General features: G+C 43.5%; 1 protein-coding gene across 1 annotated transcript; it reads right to left on the bottom strand.

Moving 5' to 3' along the window:
* Nucleotides 1–245: 245 nt before the first annotated feature.
* On the bottom strand, nucleotides 246–11,086 carry Calm1 (calmodulin 1). The gene is made up of 6 exons (XM_047538755.1): nucleotides 10,835–11,086; nucleotides 8,064–8,094; nucleotides 6,842–6,985; nucleotides 4,500–4,606; nucleotides 3,959–4,094; nucleotides 246–3,781 (listed from the first exon to the last, which is right to left on the bottom strand). The coding sequence occupies exons 1-6, from the start codon at nucleotides 10,835–10,837 to the stop codon at nucleotides 3,753–3,755; spliced, it is 450 nt and encodes a 149-aa protein (XP_047394711.1). The 5' UTR covers nucleotides 10,838–11,086; the 3' UTR covers nucleotides 246–3,752.
* Between the last annotated feature and the right edge of the window lie 4,880 nt (nucleotides 11,087–15,966).

Below are 15,966 nucleotides of genomic sequence, written 5' to 3'. Positions count from 1 at the left end.
TGGCGTATATATATATACTTTTTATGGATGTACTGACTGGTCAAGAGATTGGGTTAAAATGCTAGCCCTCAACACCCAAAGTATTTCATGCTAGAGTAAGGTTGGCACAAGATGTATCCATGGCATTTCTGGTCCCTCACCCTCACTACACTGGAGCCCAGGTGGAATCCCATCTGAAGGCAGGTTTCTCTCGTGCAAAAGGCATTGAAAGCTATACAAGCTAAAACCTACACAGTTCGCAGTTAGAGATGAAAGGCTGCAGAAATGTTTATTGAATACAGTGCCAGGTTTATAAATAAAACTTATTTACAATTTCCATAGTTGGTCCCCCATCAGAGAGGTGGTTGGATCTCCAGTTTGAGATTTACAGAAACGTTCAAGTACATCTCCTTTTCAAATAGCCATGGTGAAGGGCAACTTCGGTAACAAAAGAACCACCACCATCTTTGCTACAGAAGTGTTTAATGAACAGTATAATAGATTTGGAGAAAGAACACACTCTACCCATGCCACTACCTTCTACTCCAAGGGACAGACAGCAAAGAGTTTCTGTCTCCTACAGGACAACTTCAAGGGATTAAAAAAGAAAATCATTAACTGCCAGCTGAAGGGACAGATTAAGACACATTAGTGGAAATCTAGTCACTGTCAAAAGGATAAATATATTAGAATATACAATAAATAATCCAAATGGTTAAAATAATTGAATGAAGAGTAGACTTGACCAAATTTACATTCTTTGTTCAGGAAGAGGTTCCCAGGATGCGGAGGGGCGAATATATATGCTATTACTCTGAGTGACAGCAGCGCTAGGCCTACTGGACAGCCGTTCATTCCAATATTGGTACAAGTACAGTCCAACATGCATTTATAAAGAGAATATAAAAATATGTACAATAGTTCATCTTCACTGTTTCAATTGCCCAAAGACACCAATTAGTGTGTGCAAAAATTTGTCAAAAAATCAGAAAAAGCCTTCCCTGGCAACAGTGCATCCAAACCCATCTGAAGTATTGAGACCCATTTGCCTTGCTCAACACCGACCCCAAACAGATGGAGAACAAAACTATGTATGAAAGGCTTTGCCAAGTACTCAGCAGTTTCTATGGCAAGTCTCAGGCTAAAGCAAGATGCCAGTTAAACTAGTCACTTTATCTATATAAATATATGTATATATTTATAGAATAGTTAGAAGTAGGGGTGAGTTTACAGGAAGGTGCTACCCAACTTCAAGGGTACTGCCGTGACACCAGGCTCTTTCCTCAAACTCTTGCAGACTGCTGATGCCAGACCCCTGGGCTGATCCTGCCCCCAGATGCCAGGGGTAAAGGCTACAGTGGACTCTGCCTCACCTCTGCTCCAAGTCTGAACATCATTCCCTGGGAAGGACAGCCAAGTTTCTGGTTCCCATACAGGATCCTGGCTACCCCAGAATCCTGTTTCAAAGGTAGTCTTTTAGGATAGGCTGCAGGACCATGAAAATGGGAGTCCACCCAGCTTCTAAAAGACTCTAATAAGGGTAAGAGAGGTTTGCCATCCCCAACCCACTTTGAAACTACCAAGGTCATGACCACAGGCCTAAGACTGGGTCAACAACTGGGCAATTTGACCTCCCTACCAGAAACATCCATGTCATCCACGTAGTCTAATCAGGAGGCCTCAGTATTCTCACCATTAGAAACCCTGGGTACTTGGGTGTTCCTTGCAGACTCAGGGAATTAAGAAAGCCAGCCCCTTAGTTCACCGCCAACCACCCAGTCCAAGGACTCACAGCAGAGGCGCAGGGGCAGCGTGTCCTCTCCACTGCTCTGACCCACCCCTCTGGCAGAAAATCTTAACAAGCTACAAAATGCCAGAAAGACAGGGAGTAGGAGAGGAAAGAGAAGCCAAGGGGCTCTAAATCAGCCCTGAATGCACCCATCTGGCTGCCAAGACTCCTCACACTGCCTCGCTAGCAGCCTGCCCCCACCCCTGGCAAATTAAAACCACCCACGCCGACACTCAGAACCCATCTCCTTGCTAAGACACAACCAGTTAACATCCTGAAAAATACAAAGCCAGCCTGCATTTCAAGCACTGCGTACAGGCAATATGCTTTTAAGGGGGCTTTTTAAATGGACCAATTCCACAGCAAAACCAGTATCAGCATGTCTTTGAGTTTTGGTTACAGGTTTATAATTAGACATGAAATTCACTCTGGGCTGGAGTTTTACTTTCAAGCCAGAGGCTTAGCATTAGTTCTACCTGGAAAGGGGGTGGGGCAGAGTGGGGAGGGCACAGCCAAGTCAACTTACAGAAAAAAAGTAAAAGGGGGATGTTAAGTATAATCATAAATTAAAAATTGAAGCAAAGGTGACTGGTAGTGTCTTTTAGGCATGAAGAGACTGGCTTAGAAAAGGACTACTGCTTCTACCACACACAGCGAGGATTGAATTACAGACACACTAAATCATGTCTCTTGCACAGATGGTCTCAAGTAGTTACATAAAACAGGTAATCAGCAGCACAATTGAGAAGAACCCCTAAATACATGCTTGAGAAAGTGGTTTTCTCCTTCATTTAGAGTTCCACTACCTGAACAGGTCATTAGGTCACCAAGGTTTGCCTCCCCCCTCCCCCCAGAGAAAATGCAACTAGACTTACATGTCCTTAAGTATAATAAAGTCGTTGGTGGCATCTGCCTGTGTTTAGGCAAGATCTTAAGCTCGGAGGTTGGTGCTAGAATCTTGGGAGGGAGGGAAAACCCAATATTGGGCTGTGGGCATTTAATGTACATTGGCTTCCCCTTCACCTGCCTTGTCCCCCTTTAGATCTCAGCTTTACAAAGCATTTAACACCACTTTAAGTTAATGGTCTTTTTATTGGAAAAAAAAAAAAAAAAAAAAAGACTAGCATTTACAACTTGGAATGGACGTAAATTGTAATTCCTTGAACAGCAATGTTGATGGTTGTGCTGAAGTCCACAGCCACAGCCTGCTCTGCCGGCTCCAAGTCATGGGTCAGAAGGTTTTAAAAACAGAGAGTCCAAAGATGCTCCCTTGATAAAAGATTTCTTATTAAAAATTTGTGTAGGTGACACCCTGACACCCATTTCACTCTAACACAATGCAGACAATGCTAAACCAACGTATGCAGGTATACCACCAGGGTGTCACCGTCACTACTGGGTCAGAGCACATTAAGTACAAGCGGACCGTCCTACTACTGGACTAGTCTCAGCAGTTTATCCTTCACCCATTTTCTGCACATCATCCTGAGGTAAACCAATTTTAAATGTGTTTTCAGTAAACCAGTTATGACAATTTATGCTAACAAATTGAACTAGAACCCATCTGATAGGTCTTGAATTTGTTTTTTCATTTTTTGATTTTAATACAAATGCCTGACTGAGCTCAATCATCAAGCTGCATGCATGAAAAACTGGCCAGCCCAAACAGTGTATTAATCATTAGCAAATGGAACTTTAAGGAGTCCACTAAGTGCTTCCTTATCATTAAGGTAGTACAGTATTTATATTGTAAAACTGGTGTGGAGCTTGATCTTTAGGGGACAGGACCACCAACCAATACATGCAGATTTTGTGTGTGTGGACAGAAGGTACTTTTGACATTCAGTTTTGCTATATAGAAACAGAATGAATAAATGAACTTTTTTCTTTTCTTTTTCTTTTTTTTTTTTTTTTTTGCAAGAGGTAAGTAAAAGATTCAATTTGATTCTTCTAGTGGGGGGAAAAAGTAGTTGAAAGTAGGTCTTCATTTTGCAGTCATCATCTGTACGAATTCTGAAAAGACAAATAATCATAACTTTTGGTTATCTTCCAAAGCAGCTTTAATGAACACATCTCTACTCTGCATACAAAAAAAAAATCAGTAGATCGCTAGAGAAACAGCTGATTTGTTTAAAGATCTGAAAGTTAAGACTACTGAAAACTAAGCTAATGCAGTTTTTAGGGTTTTACCTTCATAGTTGACTTGTCCATCTCCATCAATATCTGCTTCTCTGATCATTTCATCTACTTCTTCATCTGTTAGTTTTTCTCCTAAGTTTGTCATGACGTGACGTAGTTCTGCTGCACTGATGTAACCATTTCCATCCTGGGAATGTTCAGCAATTGTTATGGATAGTGGTTTGGTGTTAGCAAGCAGGTCTGTAATTTAATTATATGCCCCTCACAAGGTACTGCCAACTTTGCTGACATCAACACTACTCCCCTTTCCACGTCTCCTACTAAACACATTCAGCCAACACTGAAAACATGGGGAATTTTGTTTTTTCCATTAAATACTGAAAGTAATAATTAGAGTTGGTTTAAAGACCCTCTCTATTATGCCTTCCTCCCCTCAGCTAGCCAGATTACTAAAGAGCCAGGATTCCTGGAAGTGAGATCAGAGGCTCAGGCAGTGAGGCTGTGTCTCATTGACTGACCGCTGCAGCCATCAGAAGCAATGGCCAGAAAAAGTCCTATGTAAGTACCGTGTGAAACACAGGTGCAGAATTACCTTGTCAAAGACTCGGAATGCCTCGCGGATTTCCTCTTCACTATCTGTGTCTTTCATTTTTCTAGCCATCATAGTTAAAAATTCTGGGAAGTCAATGGTGCCATTACCTCAAAATAAAAAACAAAAGGCCCACATAAGATAAGCATTGCTCAACACTGCTTTGCAGTAATAACTGTGGCACTGCTGTACAGGATGGCAAGCACTTGCTATAACAAAGTGACTACCTTATTAGGACCAACCTAAAATGCTCAAATACTTCACAGGGCTAATTTCACGATTCAAATTAATCATGAGTGCCTAAGGCAGTACTGAAAGATATGAAGGAAACCATAAGCCTGCATCTATGACCACCACAGTGAGCAGGGCAGTTCAAAGGGAAGGCAGCATACAACATCGCAGGACAAATCTTCCCACTTTTAAAGCAAGCATTCTTGATTGCCCACCCTGAGCTAAGAAAATCACTCAGGTTTAACTCTACTTTGGCCACTGATGCCAGTAATGTGCAAACTGTTTTAGGGAAGAAAAGAAAAATAAGAGCAGGAAAAACGGTTACGCATGGCTGCAGTCTTCTTGGGGTGCATTTTTCAGCCACACTATAAGTCACCTAATCATTTTTCTCCCAAGTCTTTTTTTTTTTGGGGGGTGCAAGGGACTAAATCCAGGGCCCCTCAGCTGCTAGCATGCAGTCCACCACAGAGCTGTACCATCAACCCTAAACTGAGTCTCTGTTTCTGACTAAGGGAAATGATCAGAAGAAGTATTTTCAGTTCAGACGGTTATTATAAGGGACTGTCACAAAAACTCACTTTATGGGCAGTATTCCAAATAATTCCTCTAAAACTAACAGAAGAATACCCCCAAAACAAGCCTCCACTGTTACTTGAATTAAATGAAAATAAAATTAGAAAAAAAAGAAAATCTTAAGGTTAAGTTACTTGTTTGCACCAGTATCTCTAAAACAGAGTAATCCTGACACTGAGGATATATAGTTCAACTTGCACAAGGCCCTGGGTTTGATACCAGCATCACCAAAAAAAATTAACTGATTTTTTCTAAATTTAGGGAGTTCTTCAAGTCTTTTAGGTCTCTGAAGGTTTAAAACATTGCTGATATTCACGCGAGACAAAATAAAATTATTTGAAGTGCTATCTCACAACCATGCAAAGATGTCCTTAGTTATCACCATATTTACTCAGAGCAAATACAGGATTCTGTGCTTGATGCAACTTCTCCCATATAGCTTGAGGGACAAATACACCTCGCCCATTCCCCAGTCGTTTCCCAGAGTTTACACAAAACCAGAGGGAGCTGCCCAAGTTCCTAGATGTCTGATCACCTTAGCTGTCAAACTAGACCTAAGTATGGACAGTTTCTTTTTCTAAAACAGTATTAAGAATAAAAACAATCTTTAAAAATAACTCTAAATGAGCACAGAAAGTCTTGTCAAAAAGCTTAACCAAAAGCCCTACTTCTAAATGCTTTTGACAAGTATTATTCTGCCATATCACCTTATGGTAACAATTTTTCTAAATGACTACTATCAGGTCAATTACCTAGAAAGTAAAGTCTAGATCCAAACTGTTTATTCTTAGCTCATCTTTCAAAAATGTATCATATTCTATAATCTTATGTAGTACATTAGTGTGTGTATATGACTTACAAAAGTTCACTGGTTGCTAAGCATGGGGCTACACCTGTTTACTGACGGAAGCTAGCAATGGAAGCTCTGCTGTCCACTGGAGGAGCGTGGAGGAATGACGATCCACTACTGGTTCTAGCCTCACACTTTATACAACTGACTCCCACTTCTCTTAGATCCTGCACATCCATTCCCTACAGAGTTGGACACCCTTCCTACAAGCCTCATGTGATACTGTTTAGCAAATACCCACTGCTCACACCGTGTTAAGTTGTACGTTAATTTTTAAGAGTGATCTTCACCTGCTGCAGTTGAGGAATTCTCTTCCTCTTAGGGATAATAAGCTCTTTTTTTCTTTAATTAATTTTTTTGTTTGTAATAATCTCTTTTTAAAGCACATTCTATGGTTATTTATTTTTACCCCCACCCCCACCAGAGCTCATTGCAGATTCATGAGACAGTTGGTAAGATTTGAACTGTAGGGCACAACAGCAAGCAAAAAAAAAAAAAAAAAAAAAACAGTGATCGGATCCAGGAAACGTTCTAGACATAATCTTCTATTTTAATGTCAGGGGCCATAAGTCAACCACAGAAACAAACTCTGCACATTTGCTTTGCTCTGGGGACCTGAAAGACAATCTCGTAACATGTCTAAACTTGAATTACACTAGACTGGCACTCAACCACAGTTCTAAAGCCTTACCATCGGCATCTACTTCGTTGATCATATCCTGCAATTCGGCTTCTGTTGGGTTTTGACCCAGTGACCGCATGACAGTTCCAAGTTCCTTTGTTGTGATGGTGCCATCGCCATCTTTATCAAATAGGGAGAAAGCTTCCTTGAATTCTGAAAAGAAAAGTTTACCCTTTAGAATGAATGCCTTCACCCAACCCAGTCACAACACACACTTCCCTGGGGTTTGCCAAAGCAAGTCATTCAAGTTGTGCGAGTTATCAGAAACCACCTGGTCTTTATCTACTAAAATAAAGACCACAAAAGTCATGTTGGTCTGGCCTTCACAGCAGCCTATAAAGCAAACACTGCTCCTGGTAACCAATTCCATAAAGCCACAATAACCTCATATTTTTAAAAAAAGTTAAGCTTGAACAAGCCTAAAATTAGTCCTAAATCCAATCTGGCATGAGAAGATTGGTCCACATGTTCCCTTAAAATTCCTTCGTGTTAAATTTCTACAGTCATAAAAACCTCTCGCTTCACAGCAACATGAATGTTATTAGAAATGTCCATTCCCAGGTAACCAACTGTTTACAGTACATTCAGACTGTTTCAAAGCATCTCAAAACAAGTGCTCCAGGAAACATTAAAGAGCTAAAATCAAAAAAGAAGGAAAAGACCAGTGGAGGACCGGGGCCAGGAAGAGGGGAAAGGGAAGGTAGCAGGCAATGAAACAGATCAAACTGATATAGCCACACAAGAATATGCAACAACGAATCCCACTGTTATGTATAATTATAACGTACCACTAAAAACAGAAAAAAAGGCTAAAATCTAAACTAATGTAACTTATTTCCCAATTAATACATTAATGCTAACACTCATTTCTCCCCATTCCATTTTAGGACACCAACCAAAAGCTAAAAGACCTTTGGCATAGAACTGCAAATTCAACTTCTGAACAGCAAGCTTGGTGCATCTGCATGATTTACAAAGCCATGTACATGGCAAAGCACAGACACCCCAGAGAGTAACAAGTGGGCATCCTTAGTTCCACTTCCTTCTGTTTTATCACTGAAAGACTGGCCAGGAATAACACCCAACCTAAATGTTTTTCCTTACTGTTTTCACTCAAATAAATTCTTCAAAAACTGTTCAGACTGTAGGGAGGAAGGGACAAGAAGAGTCACCAAAACTGAGTCAGAACCTAGTCCTAGCCTTCGAGGGACTCCCGGAGTCACCAACTTACCAGCAATCTGTTCTTCAGTCAGTTGATCAGCCTACATGGATAAAGAAAAGGTTACAATTCAATGAGTTTGACTGATATCAAAATAGTTTTTCCAATTCCTCTTTTAATATTATCATCTTTCAAAAGTCAATCTTAAAAATCATTTGAAATCATTAGCACTATCATTTAATGAAGGCGATTAGAATAAAGGAAACCAGTTATGCTAGTTTAACAAAGAATGACAAGGAAGCGACAACATCTGCTCCCTCCAGGTCTTCTTTTCTGGCCTGCAGATTGCAGCCTGCGCTGAGATCTGACTAGGTAGGGTCAGTTCATAACGTGAAAAATGGCACCTCTAGTGGCAAAAGGCTCCACCGCACCAGTAGCTACTGCTGCAGCAGGCTGAGAAAGAAGAGCGCCACCTACTGCGACACCGACACTGCCATTTCTGCTCCTATCCAAGAGACACAGCCCAATGCTGCTGCCACAGCAGCCCGGGGATCAGGATCCTGTCCAGGGGCCGACTTTTAGCGCACCTTGCGCATTGCTTTGGGCCCTCAAAATCTCTGAACTAGGGTTACATAATAGCATTGGGTTGGATTAACAGGCTTTTATACACTTTTATGAGAAACAATTAAGTACAAAAAATAAATATACATCAATGGCTTACCCCACTAGCTTCATTCCCTTTTATAATAAATGCTTTCCAATCATTTAAATTAGGCAGTTATTTGTTAAAAGCCTACCATTTACAATGGCTAATGCTTCGGTCAAATTATCTTATGATTCAGAAGCCAGGAGAAAGAATGGAACCATCTTTCAACAGTCGTGTTGCAAGACTGCAGAAATGAAGTACACAGTAATCATGGGACTACAGTACTCTTTTTTGGAGAAAAGCAGTAAACTATTAAATTCCCTGGTGTTTACCTTAAGAATGACATTTTACTCATAATAAACACTATTCGATGTGATAATGACCACAAAGTTATTAATTCTCACTTGCATTATGTGGTCTCTGCAACATCCAATCTGGGCTCACAGTAAGGGGAATTCGAGAACAAGGAAAGCTAATATACATTATTATTTTCATGAAGGATGCCTAACGAAGCCAGTTACAAAACAGGTCCTAATAGAAAGCAGATGGCGTTAAAGTTTATTCTCTAAAATGGAAACTTTCACAGAAGGAATGATTTTCCAATCATTGATGGCCTTGGGGCAAGGAGTCTTATTTTTACAAATTATAAGTAGATCTTCCTTCCTTGTTACCCCAGTCACGGAAAACTAGTTTTCTTTAAATCAAATGGATGCTCGAGGCTTTATGTAACTCCGGGCAACGTTTAACTTAACAGGAAGCTTAGAGAAATTGTCACCTTACTGGGGAGTGCATTCCCACTTCTCCGCGAAACTCTGTTTTAAGAATTATCAAGAGTACCCATCTTCTCGACAAAGAAATTCACCTCCCCCAAATCGTGTTGGCCTTGGGGCAAAGGCGTTCCAGAACCCTGCCGGGAACCACCACGCCACCAAACCAGAAAACGCTGCCGGTGATGTCAGCCCTGCCCGCTGAGGGAGGAAGGGGCTGTGGAAAAGGCACCCAGCGAGGCGCACAGTTGCACCTGGCAATCTAGAGGCTGTGGAGAGGGCGGAAACGTGGAGGGCATCTCCCCGCGGACTGGGAAGTGGCAAGGGAGGCGTAGGGCCAGCAGTCGGACAGGGAGCGCGCGCTAGAGCAGAAGGGGGCGAGGGGACCCCCAGGCACGGTGCCGCACCTCCTCGGCCGGGGCGACCCCCACTCCCCGCAGCTCCGCACCTCCCACCCGCTTCTGCTCTCCCAGGCGGCGAGCCCTCCGCGCCGCCGCCGCCTCCTCGCGGAGCAGAAACTTTGCGTCTCTAATGGAAACGAGCCGCACGCCAGCTCCCTCCTCCCCCGCCCCCCCCGCCCCAATTAGCGCGACCGAGCGCCTCCCGCGGGAGGGGGCCTCCTGGTGAAAGCAGGCGCTCGCACGCCTCTGCCACTGCACGGGGCGGGGGACCGCAGGGGTGCGGAACAAGGAGACACGAGCCCCAGCCACACTGCAGGGCCCCGCCCGGGCGCAGAGCGGCCGGCCCGACGCTTCCGCCCTCTCCGCCCCCCACCTCTCGCCTTCCTGCCCCCACCCCACCCTTCCCCGGCTCCTTCCTTCCCGGCCCACGCCCGCGCCGCGCCCCCCTGGAGGAAGGAGGGGACAGTGGCCGAGGGAGGGCGCCCAACAGGGTCGACGGGGGAATCAGCCGCGGACTGCACCCCGGACCCCGCAGCCGAAGCAATATGCGCCACCGGCTCGCTCGGGTCCATTCATTCTCCGCCGCCGGGGGACCCTCCACCTTCATGCCTCGGGCGAAGCGGGAGGGGGGCGTCTGTGCCCGGCCCCGCCCGGCTCCCCCGCCCCCCGGGGCCCGGGCCGAGGCGCAGCGCTGCAGGCAGCCCGGGTGCGGCGCGCTGGATGCAGTGGGTGCGGGGCTGGGGGAGGGAATGGATGCGGAAGGCCCGGGTGCAGCTGTGGCCGCAGCCCCAGCCGGCGGACAGCCCATGGCCAAGTTCCGAGGGGTCCGAAATTAAAGGATCCCTGGCAGAGAAACCGAGATGCAAACCCGAAATGCATCCTTTTTATCCGCAGCTGCTGCGTAACACCAGGCAAAGAGAAAAAACCACAACCGGAAAAAAGAAGGAAAAATTTAAAAAAACAAGACCGAAATAAAAATCTGCTAATCGTAGGCAGTTGCTACGCCGGCGTTTGCCGCTCCGGACCTACCATGGTGCGAGTGAAGAGAGGAAGAGCAGAGAGAGCGAGAGTGGCTGCACCAGCGCAGTAGCTGTGACGGCGGGGCTGCCTCCGCTGCTGCTGCCGCTGCCGCTGCCGCTGCCGCTGCTGCTGCTAAGGCGCGGTGTGCTCGGTGAGAAGTACTGCCTCCGCCGCCGCCTGCGCCGCCGCCGCCGCCCGAGTGCGAGTAACGGCGCCGCGTCCACGAGACTCCCAGCACCACTGCCGGAGCGCGAACCTGCGCGCTGCTCTATATATATGGCGCGCCGTATCCCTCCGCCGCGGCCCGGCCGCCTCGCGCAGGGCGGTGCTGCGACGGCCGGGCCTTTCCGCTTGGCCCCGCCCCATCGCCCGTCCGGCCTTCCGCCGCCCCCTGCGCTCCCGCCGGGGACTGGGACCGCAGGGGTCGGGGAGGGGCACGCGGGCAGGTGCGGCCGGGCGTATTCTTGAGCGCGCAGTCCCCGCTGGGGCGAAGCGCAACACCTGCTTACCCAGACCTGGGGGCATCCCCCCGGCTTCCAGCCGACCACTCCCCACCCGCCTCTTCCCCGCTTAGGGGACCTCTCCCCACTACACCTCTCCAAACGCTCCACTGGGGCTGCAGGGTCACGCTGGCATCCACCTCTTGGGTCCCCAGTCAGTGCTTCCAGTTCCTGGAGCGAAGCTGTGGGAGATCCTGGGGCTGGGGGCAGCCGCGGGAAGGTGGCGGCAGAGGAATTGACTACACACCTTTAGCTGCTGAGAAGAGGGCTCTGCGGGGCACCAGGTAGTCGGCCTTATGGAAGAAATTGGTCGGTTGTTTGCTTTTCACATCATGAAGAACCATCTGAGGCACAGTTGCTAAATCTGTGCATACTAAGCCAGTCTTAATGTTATGTTTCCAGTAATTTTTCAGCAGGCCTGAATATTTCTCCCCTACTGTTTTGTTCCCTTTTTGCTATGGCAAATACTATTCAGTATTTGTTTCCAGTCTTGCTAAAAAAAAATTGTTTAGCTTCTGTTTATCTTAAAACCCATGTTTTAAATTTTTCATGGTCCTAAGATGGACCAGAATCTTATTCATAAATCCACAAAAACAAAGACAAAAAAAAGATACTTAGAATCTCCTAGGTTACAGCTGGAACACATAACCATTTGCCTCTTGTATGGAACTAGACTGTACTTTAACCTACACTCCTGATTATATTCCTTTAAAAGTAATATTTTAATCTTTAAATTACCACTGTTACCCTTTCTTCTGTAAACTAGAGAAAGAACAATTTCATTTCTTAATTTGAAGCCCAGGAGTAGTAAAACTCTGGACAAAATGCTGCAGTTTCTTTTCTTGCCAAGGCAGAACACAGAATTTGATCTTTTGTTTACAGGGCCAGGGCAAGTTGCAGGTTATCATTTGCTTATTTCAGAGAATATAGCAGAGTGTATGATTAACATGCTCCACTTGAAAGGGCTTTGCTCGGTTATGTTTTTTTCTGGCTTTGACAAAGTCTGCAGAAAGATGTTTTAAAAGAGTAGAAACTGTTTAGGCACATGGCAAACGCCTCAGGATAACCCCAGACAAGATGTCAGCATCTGCGGAACTGTGCTTACTGATGTTCTTTCTGGAATGCCACAGAAAGGGTGAGCCTCCTGTTTGATTTAAAGAGAGGCTGCAGCAGCAAACCAGGGAAGGGTGCTGCCTTCCCTCTGCAGACCAGACATTCTTCACAAATCAGCCCCCCAAAATAATATCCCAATACTTACAGAGGGGAAAAGGGACTAATACGAAGGCTATTTTTTAAATATTCAATAATCCAGTAGGTTACAAGTCCAAATAGCCAAAGTCATTATGAAAGCTGCTTTGTCTCTAAATGAATTATTTGTGTTTAATATTGGGGATCCACTAGTTTCTAGTGGTCTTCCATTCCAAGTAGTTTTGGTTAAATTGCTACAATCTGTGGTTTTGAAAACCTGTCATTCTCTCAATAATTTTTCTTTTATCATTTAACCTTATTTCACCCAAATAAAATACGTTGAAACTTTTTCATGACTTTATGTGCTAAAACCTGCATCTCAGACTTATTTTAATTATAATAGTAAAACTTCTGTTTCTAATTCTTCATATTATACAAATGAGTTCTCTTTTGGTAATTCTTTAATGTATCAAAGCATATCTTAGCTTTCAAGTCCAGTGGGTTTGTAATGAGGTCATGCTTTACAGAGTTTTATGGCTTGCTTGACACACTGAAACATAAGAAGGTCAAGTGACTTGCCCAAGATCTTACCGTGAGTCAGTGATGGGGTGTAAAGAGAGCTTGAGTCCTTGCTCAGGGGCTCTAATATTAGATTGTATATGAGTGAAATCAGTTTCTGAAAGTTTTTAAAGGCATAATTCTAAGGATTTGTCTAGTTCATAAAGCAGATTCTTCTGACTGACTTAGAGCTTGCTGGCTTTTCATGATCAAATAAACTCCTTTAAATGAATAAGCTTCCTAATGTGTGAAGATACCAGCAATCAGGAAAACAAGCCACATTATGGTAACATCATAATTTACTAAGAACTGAAAAGTCTATGGATCATTCTGTGATGTTTAGAGGAAATGGTTCTATATGAAATCATTTAAATCAAATAATGTTAAATGGAAGAAAACAGAGAATGCAGCCCCAAGCCAAGAATCTCAGGATTGAATCTCATTTCTCTCACAAGCTGGATCACACTACCTGAACTGAAAGAACCCAAGTGTAATAATTGTACATAACCTTAGGTAAAATAAGAGGTGTGAGCTTGATCTATAAATTCCTTCTGGCTATGAAACCCTGTGTCTGCATACATATATGTCCTACATATATGTGTCACATACATGTGTCCTACATATGCCATAAATACATGTCATATATACACACAAAATGTATGTATTAAAGATGAAGAGGGCAAATGGAGAAATGGAAATGGTTTAAAATAGTATTTACTGAGTGTCGATTGTGGCCAGGCCCTGTTCTAAATGTATTACTGGATCCTACCCACCCAGTGAGGCAGGTGCCATTTTTATCTTTTATGGGGAAACTGAGGCACTGAGCAATTCAGCAGGTTGCCTGAACTGAGTAGTGAAACCCAAAAATCTAGCTGGGAACCCAAGCACTCCAGTCTCATACCATAACTATCTCTTGTAATTTACTTTCATTTAATTGAGGCGGGAGGGGAAGTTCAAGGTTAAAATTAAAATTTGGTTTTTACAGAGTTACTTCTTATCCAAGGAATGTAGTAATGGCTCTATCTCCCACACAAGGAACACAGTGTGAAAGAAAACCAAAGCAAAACATTTGCTTTGTGATGCCTTCTAGCTAAGGAACGAGTCTCCTTTGACTTCAGGCCTATAGAGTTCCTAAGGGGATTTGCTCGCTGTCACACACCCAGCTGATAATTCTATACTCTCATCAAAGAAAGTGATTGATGGCTCCTTAAACACAGTCCTGCTCCTTAAACCAGGCTGTCTCTCCAGGTATTTTAATTTTGTTTTTCACAAAACTGTCCCTGAAGTAAAACCCAACCTGAAGGCATCGGTGCATACAAAACAGAGGTATAGTCTAGACTCTTACTAGCATATGTTCAGAGAATACATTTACCTATTTAAATCTACCTCACAGAGACCCTCGATTTAAATTTTATTTATTGCACCTCACACTTTTCTATGCACCATGAACACAGCATGGTATATATAATCTTCTTTCATGGAGCATATATTCTTTTGAGAAAAGTGTGTGTGTGTGTGTGGGTGTGGGTGTGGGTGTGTGTGTGTGCGCGCGCGCAGGGGAGAGGGGATAGGTTGGTTTCTTTGATTGTAAATAACCAATTTAAGCCTACTCACAGTATATAATTATGGTGTCATGGCTGCATTATCAGAGATCTCAAGAAAATTATAATGTCAAAGTAGCACCCATCTCTGGGGCCCTTTCTCTGAAGAAAAAAAATCCTGTCTCCTACCTCTCCACCATCCCCAAAGCCCTCCTTCTCCATGTTATGGTGCAACGGTACTTCAATGGATTCCCACTGTTTGGAAATTCATCTAACTATCCCCAGTCTCCAGATCAGATTCTTGCTATGTGGATTTACCTCTCATTAAATTTTACACAGGATTATTTTAGAAGATTTATTGTCTCTATCAACAAACAAAATACTCATTCTTTTTCCATTTTAAATTTTGCTACTATCCTGTTATCTTTATGGATGAATCTTCCAGGTAAGGAGTCAGGCAGGGAATATTCTTACATTACATTTAAATTTGAAAATATGTTACCATCAGAACATAAGATGCAAGTGTTAGCCATGACTATTTACTATGAGAGAACCATGTCAATTTGAGCAGGTAGGGTAGCTGTTTAGCGTTCCATGATTTTTAGAGCAACTGGCCTGCTGTATGTTCAGCTTGCAAAGGTCGTTGTATATTCAGTTAATGGTCTAATGTGCAATATTTCCAAACAGTACCATTCACATTGCAGTGTGTGCCTCATTCTTGTTTTTTAAACAACTCTTTCCTTTGTATAATAGAGACACGTCTTGCTCTGTATTCACAGGGTTTGTGCTTGTTTTGCTAGTAGCTGTGGTGATGGATTTACACTCATCTATTCCCTCTCTGGCCAGGCCACCCTTGTGACCAAGGTCATGAATATGCAACACAGCAAGTTGGGATCAGGGAGAGAGAACCAGCACAGAGCAAAATAATTGGCCATTAATAAGACTGGACCCATGACTTGGATTTCATTAGCTCTGTGCTTGAACCAACTGAGCTCTTAAATCACCAACAGCCAATGATTATACAGACTTAGGCAGTGAGAATGTGAATTCAGATAGTAAAATGCCCAATGGGATAAGATCACAGTTTTGTGCTCTCATTGTTTATACTAAATTCAAGTTGGTTAAAATAAATGCAGCTGATCCAGCAATGCATTCTTTAGGTCATATTATGTTGGAAGTACTTAAGCTACCATTTTTCCTAATTATTTCAAAAACCAAGTACAAAAGTAAATTTAATGAGCATCTAAACGCTGACCAGCAACTTCTTATTTCTACTCCATGTGCTAGAAAGATCGAACCAAAGAGCAGATCTAACTTATACATGCAACAATAGGCATTTAGCAGCTTACAAATG

The sequence above is a fragment of the Sciurus carolinensis genome, chromosome 2 (genome assembly GCF_902686445.1).
Source record: "Sciurus carolinensis chromosome 2, mSciCar1.2, whole genome shotgun sequence".
Lineage (NCBI taxonomy): Eukaryota > Metazoa > Chordata > Mammalia > Rodentia > Sciuridae > Sciurus > Sciurus carolinensis.
Note: the sequence above shows the minus strand (reverse complement) of the source record. Positions and strands in the feature narration are given on the sequence as shown.

What these genes read in the sequence shown, in the direction of transcription:
- Calm1 (XM_047538755.1), bottom strand. An exon ending in GACTGAAGAACAGATTGCTG is followed by an intron (nt 6,986 to 8,063) that starts GTAAGTTGGTGA and finishes TTTTCTTTTCAG; the next exon opens with AATTCAAGGAAGCTTTCTCC. An exon ending in TGGACAAGTCAACTATGAAG is followed by an intron (nt 3,782 to 3,958) that starts GTAAAACCCTAA and finishes TTGTCTTTTCAG; the next exon opens with AATTCGTACAGATGATGACT.